The sequence below is a fragment of the Monocercomonoides exilis genome, assembly GCF_001643675.1.
Source record: "Monocercomonoides exilis strain PA203 chromosome Unknown scaffold9-1957334, whole genome shotgun sequence".
NCBI lineage: Eukaryota > Preaxostyla > Oxymonadida > Polymastigidae > Monocercomonoides > Monocercomonoides exilis.
Genome location: NW_027150554.1, coordinates 1,367,877 through 1,382,403, shown reverse-complemented (window position 1 = coordinate 1,382,403; position 14,527 = coordinate 1,367,877). Strand labels below are relative to the sequence as shown.

At 35.4% G+C, this 14,527-nt stretch overlaps 4 protein-coding genes across 4 annotated transcripts; 2 read left to right on the top strand and 2 right to left on the bottom strand.

The window, feature by feature from the left end:
* Nucleotides 1-57: 57 nt before the first annotated feature.
* MONOS_15855 (uncharacterized protein) lies at nucleotides 58-522 on the bottom strand (the record flags this gene model as incomplete). Its single annotated transcript, XM_067868756.1, has 2 exons — nucleotides 58-333; nucleotides 418-522. 2 exons carry the CDS (start codon nucleotides 520-522, stop codon nucleotides 58-60), a joined length of 381 nt encoding a protein of 126 aa, XP_067732570.1.
* Nucleotides 523-2,957: 2,435 nt separating this feature from the next.
* On the bottom strand, nucleotides 2,958-3,997 carry MONOS_17209 (putative collagen beta-1,O-galactosyltransferase). Its single transcript, XM_067870106.1, has one exon. It carries the CDS (start codon nucleotides 3,978-3,980, stop codon nucleotides 3,171-3,173), a length of 810 nt encoding a protein of 269 aa, XP_067732569.1. The 5' UTR covers nucleotides 3,981-3,997; the 3' UTR covers nucleotides 2,958-3,170.
* Nucleotides 3,998-5,164: 1,167 nt separating this feature from the next.
* On the top strand, nucleotides 5,165-6,189 carry MONOS_17208 (uncharacterized protein; the record flags this gene model as incomplete). Its single annotated transcript, XM_067870105.1, has 2 exons — nucleotides 5,165-5,378; nucleotides 5,873-6,189. 2 exons carry the CDS (start codon nucleotides 5,165-5,167, stop codon nucleotides 6,187-6,189), a joined length of 531 nt encoding a protein of 176 aa, XP_067732568.1.
* Nucleotides 6,190-12,041: 5,852 nt separating this feature from the next.
* Nucleotides 12,042-13,455, top strand: MONOS_16285c1 (uncharacterized protein; the record flags this gene model as incomplete). The annotated part of the gene is made up of 2 exons (XM_067869199.1): nucleotides 12,042-12,204; nucleotides 12,335-13,455. The coding sequence occupies 2 exons, from the start codon at nucleotides 12,042-12,044 to the stop codon at nucleotides 13,453-13,455; spliced, it is 1,284 nt and encodes a 427-aa protein (XP_067732567.1).
* Nucleotides 13,456-14,527: the final 1,072 nt, after the last annotated feature.

The window sequence follows — 14,527 nt, the reverse complement described above, 5'->3', positions numbered from 1 at the left end:
AAGAGAAGAAAAAACTCTTCCAAACAAAAACGAAAGAAATTCGATTTTGACTCGCAACTAGCACGAACAAAGGCTTTTCGTCTTGCTTCCGATGCTGCTGTTCAGCACAACATTCCTTCTGGCGCCTTCCGCATCCAGCGACTTGATCGAGACATCGCAAGCGCTTGCTTCCCCTGTCACCTCAGCGCTTTTGTCAATCAGCAAATTGCTGAAAACAGAAGGAATGATGTGAGGCAGCGTAGCATTCAGCGAAATGCACGGTTTGCTCATTGCACCACACTGGCGTATGTCAGATGCGTTGCTAGCTGAAGAAGATGCAAATGTTGTCTCACTCTGGCATACAATCACGATAAGCAAGAGATCTTGCTCTTCAACCTTGTTTTATGCAGTGCATCCCCACATGGCAAGATCCCGAACAAACTGTGCTCTGAAATCGATCTCGAACAGCTCGGTGCCAATTTGAATTTTTTCATTCGCGCATTTCACATACACGTCTCTTCCAACAAATGCTTTGTTCTTCATGAACGAGGTGTTTTCCAAGAGGAACGGCAAAGGACCATCGCTCGCGATCGATGAGCAATCCAGGAATATTGCGCCTCTTCTTCCACTTTCCTTGCAGAAACACCCCAAGTCGGAAGAAAAACGACACTCAAAAAACCCTCCCTCGTTTTATTTCATGATCATTCCTCCTCCACTTTCGCTCTGGCTGCTTCCACAATTCTTGATTGAAGTGTTTTGCACAGACGCGCTAAAAGACTAGCCGAAGATTCAGCTGATGATGGAGGGCTCAGAAGGAGCACTTTGGAGGAGTGAGTGAAGGAAACAGCATTTGAGTTGTTTTGTTAGGCTGCCACTTTCATTCAATTTTTTAAACTTGATTCTCCACTCAGTCTGTGCCAACACTGCAACAATACTTTTACACTTCAGTTCCACGTTGCTCACGGAAACATTTGTAAAATCAATTCTGCTGCCTTGTGAATCAATCAGAATGGAACTTTCGGCTTTGATGGCTTGGAATGAGCGGAAAAACATTTCGCATGTTCCAGACAGGCGGACAACAATGAAATAAGAAATGCTTGTGTAATAAGCTTATTCAAATAGAAAGAGAAAAGCGTTTGAACTCTGTTCATTATTCAATGAAATTATGAAGACTTGTTTATTTGATTTATTATCTTTTTTTAAAAAAAAATAGGGTCATATTTTTATTAGTACCCCGTTTTTTATTTGATCCTAAATTTTTTTTTCTCAAATTGCTTCATATAGAAGCTTATACGCAATGAGTATAATTTTAAAACAAATGATATATTATTATAAGGTTGTATACCAAATATTTTTGAAAATCATTTCTTTAGACAAAAGATCTGAATTTTTTAAGTTTTATTTTTTGATCAATGTTTTGCTCGTTTCTCCATGAGTTTTTGAAACCGAGTGTTTTCCTTGTTAGCATTGTTTTTGAACTTTTCTTTTTAACATTTTTGATTATTTTATAACATGAAAAACTCTTTTTTTTTCACTAGTTTTCACACCTCTCCTTTTTTTTTGTAAATCGATAATATCAACAAAGGAAATTGTTTTTAATAAGATTGCTTGTTTTTCAACGATGCATTATCTTATGTAATGTTTAATATTTAAGCTTTCTTTGAAATTTATGTGTGTATGAAAAATAAAACGAGAAATACAAAATATCATCTTTTTCATTTTCTGATATAAATACTTTTTAATTCAATTTTTCATCACATTAATTATTTGATATACTAATTTGCAAATCATGCACGTATGATTAATTCAAAAAATAACAACATATTTCTTCAAAATTTCAATTTTACAAAAAAAAGGAGAGGTGTGAAAACTAGTGAAAAAAAAAGAGTTTTTCATGTTATAAAATAATCAAAAATGTTAAAAAGAAAAGTTCAAAAACAATGCCAACAAGGAAAACACTCGGTTTCAAAAACTCGTGGAAACACGAGCAAAACATTGATCAAAAAATAAAACTTAAAAAATTCAGATCTTTTGTCTAAAGAAATGATTTTCAAAAATATTTGGTATACAACCTTATAATAATATATCATTTGTTTTAAAATTATACTCATTGCGTATAAGCTTCTATATGAAGCAATTTGAGAAAAAAAAATTTAGGATCAAATAAAAAACGGGGTACTAATAAAAATATGACCCTATCAATTTCAAATACTGGCCGGTTGTTTTTATCAATCTTTTAATGTTATCGAACCAATCAAAGTCTTAAAACAAATTGTTTGCGTATATATTGAGGCAGTTCAATTTGTCGTTCAACAATTTTCAATTGACTAATTTATCTCAAATTAAAAGAATATTATTAATTTCATAGCACACGAAATTCTTCTTTTTTTCAATTTAAAACGCATGTTAAAACATGTAGATTGCATGCACAGAAGTTAAATAATTAACGAATGTAATATTGATGTGTTTTGAATTATGTATTGGAGAAAAAGGATTTTTATTGTTTTAAAAATGTTTTGATCCTTTTGATCTTTGAAAGAATTTCGAAAACATCAAAAATCATTTCCAAAACTGCATTATTAATATACAAATAATATTTTAATATTTTTTTCAATCAATTTAATAAAATTTTAAATATTTGTTTTTTATCCAATTTTTAGTTTCTCTAATGAACTCAGTCAATCTTAAATGAACTCAGTTTATTCAAATAAACATGATCTATTCGGATAAACATGAGTTCATTTGTATAAATCTGGCTTATTAAAATTTAAAAAAATCTATTCACAATTCATCTAATGAAAAGTGTATCAAATTTTTGAAAGCAAAATTTTCCGTCCCAATCCAACGGTTGAGTGTGAATAACTTTCAGTAATTTCCAAAACCTTTAAAGTTTAATGATTCAAGAGATTTTTAAAAAATAAATAATAATAATAATGGTGGTGAATTGAGATTTATGAATAAATTGATATATAAATCTGTTTGTTCATCAATTTTTCTATTAAAAAGAAGAAGAAAATAATAAGTTTTGAATGTCAACTGACAAGTTAAATCTTCCTTCCCCACAAAAAAAAAGAAATAGAAAATAGAAAATCTATGTATTGAAATGTTCAAAAAAATAAATACTTTATCTAACTTTCTCTGTTTATAAAAAGAAAATGTTTGATAAATCTTCTTTTCAGATGATTGCTTTTTTATTTGATATCGCTTTTATGCCCAAGGTCTTCATTCTCTTTAACAATTTCATCACCGTGTGCAGTATAGAAATTTAAATAGCCTCCGGTATACGACAACCAAACTACGTCAATATATTGTACCATTTCAGTGTTGGATATACTTATCAACTTCTCTGCTGCTTTTGCTCCGTTCAAAACATATCCATAAGCACCCCAGAACATATCAAGTTTGCACAAATCTTTAGACACATTTACAGAGCAGTTTTGATGATGTCTTCCCAAGAAAAATGCATCCCAATTATCAGGTAGTTGAGGCATTAAATTAAGTAGTATTTGCTTCAAATTTGCAGGAACATTTGCATCATCTTCCAAAATAAGAACAGGCCCATCAACACCTGTTTTCTTTGCCCTTTCAACGATGTCAAAATATATTTGAAGATGGCTTTGCCAGCAACCAATAACTCCATATATCCTGGAATACGGACTCAATGTTTTGCAAGCGTCTGTAAAATTGAATTTCGTGCGAGGATGTATTCGGCTCAAAAATGAAAGTCTTTCATTTGTGCATTCAGTCGAATTTAGAAGTTTTCCATCAACTGCTGGAAAGAATTCGTATTGAAGTTGAGTATCTTTCAACTGAAAATCCATATGTCTTTTTCTATCAGGTCTTCGTTCCAAATTTATAACAATAGTGCGCATATTTGCAATCTTTTTTTTCCATTGTCTTGGAGATAGTGTCGATTGTTTTCGTTGATCAAGAAAATAATGAATCAAAATAAAAGAAATAAAAGCAATGACCAAGCATGTGCCAATCAAATCTGTAAGCATAACTTGATGTGATTTGCGTGTGGTGGCTTTCATACGAATATATATGACAAAACAAAAACAAAATAAATGAAAGCGAAAAACAAAAAATGACAAATTGCATATTCGATCAATAAGAAATAATAACATGAAAATAATCTCTTTTAATAGTTTTCAAGAACATGTTCAGGGAAAAGCAAACGAAAAAGATGGAAAGTGCTCATGACACCCACAAGAAGTTTTTTTTCATTCATTCAAAAAAGAAATTCTTTTTAATGAATGGTTGAATTGCAGAGCAATTTTATGGACCACATAAAAATCTTCTTGATGCACGTACAGGGAAAATGAGATAAATGTTGAGTTTTTTGGATCACGATCGAAAACTTCAATTATTCCTTTGTGAATGGTTTCTTTGATGAAAATCCATTTGACTCCTTATTCTTTTCAAAAATCGGAAACTGCAAAACATTATTTGTCCAACTTATGAGCTAGGCCAAGAATCAAGCGACAAGTGGATGATTGTTGAAAAAATAAATTTTGTAGCTTTGCTTTGAGAAAGAAATCGTTGTTTGCTTGGTTTAAAAGCAGTCAAAATGAGTTCTAACAAGTCATTTGTTCCTCAGGTGCATCAAAGTTTTATTTAAGCTGGTTTTTCTTGCAGTGAGAAGGAAAAAGAGATGAATGATTCTCGAATTATACTTTCAGAAGAAAAAACAACAGGATAAATGATTTTAGAGGTAATGATTGAAACCGCATTGAGGTACAAAAACTTAAAGCGATAACTGCAGTCAACTCCATGAGGTGCTGATGCGACTAACTTTCAAGCAAGTCTCTCACGATTTTGACTTCGCATCGATCAGAATTTGACAGCTTCTGTCGGATTATTCCAACACTCAAAAGCGTATTTGGACACTCTGCCTTGATAACGAAGAATCCACAAGCACTCTGATTTCCTTCTGTCGCAATGCCATTTCCTCCACAACACAAATCAATCTCTTCTGCTGGATCCCCTTTTCTATCTCCTTCATCGTCGTGTTCTACAAATCCTTCAAATTTTTCATATTTCTTATTTTTTTGTATTTTGCATTTTTTTTCGTCTTCTCCAAGCACTTTTCGCTCTCTGCTTTCTTCAATGCTTCTTTCAAAACTTCTTTTTCCCCTCCCCCTCCCCCTCCTCCCTTCACAATCTCTGACAAACTTTGGATCTGATGCATCTTTGCTTGCCTTCTGAAGATGCATCATTAAATCTCATTCTCCTTCCTCTTCCCTCGTCTAAAAACACTTTGCAACCTTCTCCTTCTTCTCCTCCTCCTTCTCCCTCTTATTCAATGATATCTTCACCACCAGCACATGCTCCACATCCATCTCAATCTTCAACTTCTTCTTTTTCTGAGCCAATGATGAGCCTTTCCGCATTCCAGTGTTTGGCACCTTTCTTATTCGCTTCGCTCACGTCAAGTCACTCTCGCACTCTCAGCCTCCCTTCTCATTCACAAACAGATTGCAACGCATCACCTGGCAGGGTAGGTGGCAGTCTTCTTCAAAGCTGTCAATGCGCCAATTCTCCTTCCGGCCCTGTTCTTCAGCCATTTCCTGCATCCTTCCAATCCTTTCTCTCCCACTACGCCCCCCTCATACAAGCTCTCCCACATCTTGCAAATGGCATTCCTCTTCTGTCTCTCCTGCTGCTAGAGCAGTTCATCCAGCTTCTTCTTCCAGCTTTCTCCACTTTGTCCAATATAATCGCTCTCAGATCCTCTCGCATTCACAGCCTGACCACAAGCTGCTTTATATCATCATCATTATCATCATCAACGGCCACGGAAACAATCGCTTCGATGCTTCATGCAGTCAACTCTCCTTCGCAATCGCACTCCCCGTACATGTGCAGAGTCAATGAAGCTTTTGTTTTCCAGCAATTCTTGCTCCTTCAGCACAGTTTGAGCTGCGGCGTGCGACTGTGTTTAGGCTGCTCGACTGCTTCGGTTGCACCTCTGCCTTTGCCAGTGTGACACTTCCAGGCGAGGCTGATGTGCATGCCACCCTGCAACTGTCTCACCAACACAGCAAGTTCTATCATCATGTGCAGTCATTTGGAAGGATACCACACAAATCGTTGCATACTCAGTGGAGGGGAACATCGTCTTCAGGGACTGGTGGTAGAGCAAATACAACAACATCACTTCCTCTGCCATTGGTTCTGCTTCTGGTTCTTCTTTTAATCGTTGCATAAACGGTGGAAGTTTGGCGCTGAATAATTTGAGTGAGGGAGAAGCAGTAGATGAAAGAAATGGGAAAAGAAGTGGGAAAAGTTGAGAAAAATGGAGAAAGAGAAGAAGATAGAGAAGATAGAGAGAGAGACATGATCAGATGCAGGCACATGGGAGTTGGGAAGGGAGAATGTGGAAGGTAATATTGTAAGTGGAATAAATCTGTTTTGCAAAAGCAGTCTTTGCTTTGCACTCAAATTGAACCGCAACGTTATCATTATTATTATCTTCATCTTCTCTTCTTCTCTTCTTCTCCTTTTCTCCTCTTCTCCTCTTCTCCTTCCATCTCTCCTTCTTTTTTCATATTCATCAGCGTTTTTCTTCCAATTTGCACATTTCATCAAAGCTTCCAACTCTCTTGCTGCCTTTCTTACAAAACGAAGAAAACTCACAATTATAAATTTCAATGATCCATTGCAGAAAAATCTGCTTTTCACAATTTGCAAAGCAGACTGATAGGCAAGTCGTGTGAGATTGTGATATTCCTGATGATACTGGATAATTTCTTTGATTTCACTCATAAACAGTTCTTGTTCAATTTCCTTTTTAAAAAAAGGGGGGAATAATAAACTATATCAAAAAGAAAATTGAAATGCTCATACAGAATATCCAACATGGTTCAAAGCCAACAAATTCATTTCCACTTCTTTTTGTGTTTCTTTGTTTTGATCGAATTGTTTTCTTTGAGCTAAATATTCCTTGTTTAAAAAAAATGGATTTTTGATATTGCATATTTCCAACAAAATTTGAACAAATCTTTAATGTGACGTTTTTAATGATGATGAAAATTTTGTTTTTGAAAATTGATGTGTTGATTTTATCACATGCGCGTCCAATCAATTATCACAATAAAGTTGAAAAAAGTTCAAACTTTTTGTTTGTATTCTTTGATGCCCAATAATAGGTGAGTATTTTTATTGGCACCAGTTTTTTTATTGGCACCAAAAATTATTTTCATTATCTTCATTTCATTAAAGCTCATAAAATCTGTTTCATAACATAAGTACAATAAACATATAAAAATTAAGCTACACGTCAAATATTTTTTCAAAAAACATTCTCAGAAAAACGATCTAATAATTTTTAACTTTTATATTTCGATCAATACTTTGCTCGTATTTTCTTGACTGATTGTTGTTTCGAGTTTTTGATCACGGTATTTACAAAAACAACTGTATTTTCCGTATTTGTTACTTATTCATTATATTTTGAATCATTTATTTAAGTGTATTTTTGCATTTCACCATTTTTGTTAAAACATGCAAAATAAAGTAAATGTGTTTGTTTTATTGATTCACATGAGGTTGAAAATATATAAAAGGTGTATTTATAAATTAATCCTTGGTATTTGATAATTGCCAATTTTTCATTACTTTAATAAATGCAATTCTTTAATATACATGATCCTTTGATTTCTTTTTAATTTTGAATATATAATCGTTTTCAAAACATGTTCGATATTCAACAAAGATTATTTTACATATATCTTTTGACATTTTTTGACAAGGCAAACACATTTACTTTATTTTGCATGTTTTAACAAAAATGGTGAAATGCAAAAATACACTTAAATAAATGATTCAAAATATAATGAATAAGTAACAAATACGGAAAATACAGTTGTTTTTGTAAATACCGTGATCAAAAACTCGAAACAACAATCAGTCAAGAAAATACGAGCAAAGTATTGATCGAAATATAAAAGTTAAAAATTATTAGATCGTTTTTCTGAGAATGTTTTTTGAAAAAATATTTGACGTGTAGCTTAATTTTTATATGTTTATTGTACTTATGTTATGAAACAGATTTTATGAGCTTTAATGAAATGAAGATAATGAAAATAATTTTTGGTGCCAATAAAAAAACTGGTGCCAATAAAAATACTCACCTAATGAAGATAGTTCCATTTGCACCATTCTTTAATCCAGAGAATCTGACAAATAGTTATTGAATCCTGTCTCCACCTTTCAGAAAAACACATTGAGTTTGGAAAGAGAATATGGATAGCAACTGTGCAAAATGTAGTCATTTTTTCATGCACTAGATTCTTGTTAATTATTCGATCAAAACATCTATTGCAAAGAACTTGAAAGAATTTTCTTTTGCATTTCGTAATATTTTCTTGTCTGAATTACAATTCATGAAAGAGTGGTGTGAGCTATGGTTTTTTTCATGCCTGTTATCAGTATTTTCATTTCATCCATTTTTTCTCTTTTTCATTCCTTTGTTTTTCAATGAATGGATTATCATAAACTCTTTCTATTCACATTGCTTTTTGAACATATTGGAGATGATAGATATGGAACAAGTTTTACATGCGTGCAATTGATTTATTCAAGGGATTGAAGACTGCTTTTAATTATTTGATTTTTTTAAAGAAATGTTTCCTGAACTGGATTTTTCAGAAGAAGAAAAAAGTCTGCTGAAGGAGAAGATGAATGGAATGCTGAAGAATATGGTCAAAGAAGAATTGAAGCAATTTTTCTGGAATGAAGAATTTGATGAAAATCACAAATTGAATGAATTTAACAAATATCCTTTTGAAAAATCCTCAATGTTGCTGAAGCATGTTGGATATAAAAACACAAAAAAATTGAGAGGCCATCTTTATTTTTCAGATATTTCTTTGAAAAATAGATTTATCAGGATGATTGTTGAAGAAGGAAACAAAAAAGAGGGAAAGGATGAGAGATTATAGGTTGATCTTTGTGAATTGGGTTACACTTTTTCTCCGACCTATATTTTAACCCCCAACCTTTTTTTTTGTGGAGCTGGCTACTTCTTAATACAAGCTTGTAGCTAACAAAAAATTACTAGAAATGTTTATTTTAATAAATTTAAATTTTACAGAAAAAAATTTTTAACGAAAAATTTTTAACTTTGAGATCTCTGTATTTTTTAATTTTATTTTTTGATCATTGAATTGATGGTCTTTCCATGAATATAACATTCTGGAAGTTTTAAGCTACACCATCATTACACCTCATATCCTTTTTATTTCTTTGATAACTTTTCACATTTCACTTGTTTCTTTTTCACTTGTTTTCTCATTTCATTCACTTTTTGAAAAAATGAAAAATTTTAAAGAATGATGAATTTTTTGAAAACTTTTTTGATTATCCTTAGTATATTTAAAAATGTTAATAACTTTGATGTACAAAAAAGTTTTGCATATTTGATTTCAAACATAAAGATGAAAAACATCAATTTCAGCAGTTTTGATTTTAAAAAACAATCACATATATTTGGTAAAAAATTAAGTGAGTGTACAACTGTGTATTGAGTTTAAAATGAAATGCTTTTGAAATTAAAAAATTGTTCTTAAAACTATCAATAATAGCATTTTTTCGAAAAGTGGATGAAATGAGAAAACAAGTGAAAAAGAAACTTGTGAAATGTGAAAAGTTATAAAAATAATAAAAATGATATGATGTGTAATGTTGATGTTGCTTAAAACTTCAAGAATGTAATATTCATGGAAAGACCATCAATTTAATGATCAAAAAATACAATTTAAAAATACAGAGATCTCCAAGAAAAAAAAATTCGTTACAAAATTATTGCTGCATAAGTTAAATATATTAAAATAAACATTTCTAGTTATTTTTCGTTGGCTACGAGCTTGTATTAAGCCGTATCCAGCTTCTCAGAAAAAAGGTTGGGGGTTAAAATATAGGTCAGAGAAAAAGTGTAACCCTTCAATTTTTTTTTTGGCGTATGATATATAATTTTATCAACGACGACCTACTATGAAATTGAGTGAAATGCCTTTTGAAAGTTGCATTGAACAAGGAAGAAAACGAGGATGCACAAAAAAAAGTGGAAATGGCTTTTTTGGCATTGAGTGATGTTTGCATTTTGTGTGGATTCTTCAATTTCTGTTTTTAATCACTTTCGCATTTTTAACTTGGCCTTTGCGACAAGGATCTTTTTTTGACGAATGGTGTCGGTAGAAAGAAAAAACCTGTGTCGAGTGTTTTTTTTTTAACTTTCAAAATTCTAAAAAGAAACATAGATATGAGCATTGCTTGCTAATACGATAATGCACAACAATCACTGTCAAACCAAAAACAAAAACAAAAAACAAATTCAATAACAGTATTATGTTTTTTTTTACAACATACAAATTCTGTTCAGATTTGCTTATAAATATCAAATAGTGCTTTTAAAAGCAGTGTTGTCAATATTCATTTCATGCAGTCTTTTTTTTCCTTCAGTCAAGTTAAATGACCTATCTTTTTCACTGAAAATCAACTGATGCAAGATGCCAATTATGAAACACAATTAATGGGTGATAAAAGAAATCTGAAGTTGAGCGGCTTTTGTTGGATTAATGATTAAACTATTATCTTTTAAATCATAGGAAGATGAAAAAGGTTTCATAGCTGTTCTTGCATTAGTCACTGGAAAAGCGTTGAAACAGCAAACGGAAGTTATTGTTTCAGCGATTTGCACCTGCTTGAAACTAATGAAGTTTTAACAGAGGTGAACTGAAAGGGATTCGAGTGATAAGGAGAGAAACAAAGCAGGACAGCTGTGGCTTTTTGTGAAAAACAGAACTTTTGTTCAGCAACTTAACTGCTTCAAATTGTTTCGTGTTGTCATTTGTTGAGAAGATAGTCATCAAAAGAAAAGTTGGTTTGAACCGATAGGATACAGTGAATTGAGAGGAATGTATCTGATTCGACAATTCATCGGAAGATGGGAGAAATAAGCGTTCATTGTAACGAGTTGAAAGCGAAGCACTGGTACAACATGAGTTGTGGAAAGCATATGAACGCTGAGTGCTGTTTCGAGAAGCAGATGCACCGTTTGTCCCTCTGTTTCGTGTTTTTCAATAGAGACAATTCTTGAGCCAAATTGCCTTCTCTGCCGAATGTTGAAAAGAAAATTCCGAACAGAATAATTAATCATCCTTTTCCCTTCAGTCGAGTTCCGAGGCCTGTTAGCATCCGTGAATGAAAGAATAATAAATGTGCATAAGCACCTTTATTGAAAAGAAAATCTTTTATCAATTCCTTCTCTTTTCATTGAGAACCACGATCTATGGGTAGTTGCCAAGATCGGATAAATGATGCAATCACCATTTTTCCCGCAAACAACTGGACTTACATAGGCAACCGAAGCAGCCTCACCGCCAAATGGGGTTCAAAGCCAGCTTGGGGTCCAAACGCTCCTTCCACCAATTCCTTCTTTTGTGTTGGTAACTTCTCAATCAAGTCTTCCAGATACAGTAGTTAAAGCAACAGAAGAAAAAAGCGCAGATGAAGAGAGAGACTCAGACATGCATGAAATGTCTGCAGTTGTTTTTAATAGCATTTTCAGTCAGGAACCAAATAAATCCATTTTTGATCTTCAACTTCCTGCCTTTGCTAAAGAAAGTTTTGAACAAGAATTAATGATTCAGGATCTCAGCCCAGTGTTGCTGCCAGCGCCTCCCCTCTGCCAAAAATCAGCCAATTGGTTTAATGATGCGTTGGATTCTGCGGGATATAGGATAGAGCCGTGTTTGTTTCAGGCTTTCAAGGCTCAGCTTCTGAGCTTGGCAAACTCAGACCCTCATCGGGAAAGTGCACGAAGGGGTGCTGATGCGCTGCTCCTTATAGCGAAGGCTTCACAGGAGGCGAGAACAACCAGGCTACAAGGAAGATTTGGTTTTCGGATGGCGGAGCGAATGAAATCAGAGAATGTGACAGGATAATTGACCGAACGGCAAGAGTAGATTTTAAAGGAGACAAGATTAACTACAAGCTCCTCAACACACGTGAAGTCAACGAGCAGAAAGTCAGCAATTTCCTTATGGTCTAAAGGAGAGATGAACTCAACAACACAGAAGCTCCCAAGAAGATATTACACTGGTCCAAGAAAGATCTGGGGCTCACAGTTTTTTCGGAGAAAACCCCGCTCACAGGCTGCACGAGGAGGAAAGCGGCAGAGAGTTGGATGGGCCACAACGAACTGGAGACACTACAGCCGAAGTCGGGGTCAACAATGGAGAGGGAAGATGGAGTGAGGAAAGGAGCCACAGTCAGGACAAGGATTGGAGGAAGAACAGAGTTTTTCATAGAAGCTTGGGAAAGAATTGATGGTGCCAAGTTGATCAAACAGGGCGTGCAAGCGATGTGGAAAAGCAAACACATGAGAAGGAAGCTAAGGGATATGCCATTCAGAGATGGAGCCGTGCACTCAAACGAAGAACAAAGAAAGGCGTTCGCAGATCTATTGAAGGAGCAGATAGAGACAGAAATTGTGGAGGAGACAAGGCCAGAAGATGTGAGGCACAGAAACAACGTGTTCTTGATCAGAAAGAAATCGGGAGCATGGAGGCAGATACTGGACTGCAGGAGATTGGACGCAGCCTTGATAAAGACACACTTCAAATGCGACAACGAAAAGACAGTGGGGAGTGTGTTGAGAGGACAAGATTACGCAGTTACAATGGATTTACAACAAGCTCACTATCTTCTTCCCGAATAAAAAGACCTAAGACCGTATTTTGCTTTCAGATATTCTGGAAAAGACCACACATTCAAAGGAATGCCGTTTTGTTTCGTAGACGCTCCGAGAATTTTCACGCACGCGATGAGGAAGGTGACTTCAGAAATCAGGAAACGATGGGATGTTCGGGTAATCGCGTGTTTGGACGATTTCCTTATGTTACACGAGAACAAGGAAAACTTTGCACAGGCCGCCAAAGAGATTATCAGGTTTCTGGAGGATTTAGGTCTTTTGGTGAACCAGGAGAAAAGCCAGTTGATACCAAGAAGAAGGCTTTCTCTCCTTGGCTTCGAGTGGGACTCGTCGAAGATGAAGGTTCAGCTTGCAGGAGACAGAAGAGAAGCACTGACTCGCTTGTGTCGCAGATGGGAAAATTACTGTGTGAAAGCGAGAATAGTGAAAGCGAAAGATCTTGCTTCTATAACCAGAAAACTCAACTCTGTCCGGTTTGTTCAGCCAGACTCCACTCTATGGCAGTACTCCGTGCATCGTATGCTCCAGAAATGAATAAAGGAAAGTGGATGGAAAGGCAAATTGAGGTTGAATGCTTCAATCCTTCAGCAGATTCGACAATGGATATCGAAGTTGAGAGCACGCCCAAGACGCAGGCTTATCCCAGTATTTTCCCCGGATGCGACTCTTACAACAGATGCATCGGAGACGGCATGGTGAGCATCACTTCTCCTGAACGACCATCTCCTCGATGCACACAATTCATTTCCTCTCAATGAGTGAGGAAACAATAGTCTAATTTCAGTGAACTGATGGAAGTCTAACTTGCTCTCAGTCAATTCTTTCCAATCCTTCAAGAACATCATGTGTCCTTTCTTCACCTAAGATCGGACAACACATCAGTGGTGTTCAATAAAAACAGATGGAATGCAGGGAAGAGGCTTCGACCAGTGCTGAGGAAATTATGGAGACTGAAACAAGATCTAGGCATAGAGTTGAGAGCATCACATGTTCCAGGTGTTCTGAACACAAGAGCAGATGCGTTATCACGACTGGAGAGAGCAGGAGACTACGAGGTTCGGGACGAGGTATTGGAAAGAATTATGATAAAACTCAACATTGCTCCAACGCTGGACGCGTTTGCAGCGCAACACAACAGCAAAGTGGGAAGATGGTGCGGAGTAGGGAGTCAGCTCGCAGAAGACGGACTGATGTTTCCCCGGAAGAACGAAGTCGTGTTAGCTCATCCATCGATCCCTCTTGTGATTCCAACGATCCAGAAAGCACGGCAGGAGAAAGCACAAGTGATTTTACTCCTGCCGAATTGGAAGGGACAGAATTGGGAGAGCTTGTTAAGATCCATTCACCATTTGGAATGGACTTGGAAGAATCAGAAGGAGGTTCTATGGAAGGGTCCATCGATGCAATGGACAGGTGCGAGTCTTCCACTAGGTCGATTGAGGATAATCTGGCTGAATGCACCTTACGCGATGGAGAACAATGGTGGAGGGATGCACTGGAATAAAAATCCGTCCCTTTCTCGTTAGCAGAAGAGTGCAGAGCAGGCATTTCGAGGAGCACATGGAGAGGATATCTGTATGGATTTGTTCATTTTGGGAAACAATGGAAAGAGTGTGGACATGGAAGAATTCCGGATTCTATTCAGGAGTGGGCCGCATGTTGTAAAAATGTGTTTCTATCGCTTAGGAACGGTGGCATGAAATTAACTTGCCTTCAGTTGACAAGGGCAGCAATATCGCTTTCCTCCAACATTGTGTTCTCTTCTTTCCTTGGAGATATACCTATCATTCGTACCCTTTTCAGATCATTCCGAAGGACAGACGAGTCAAG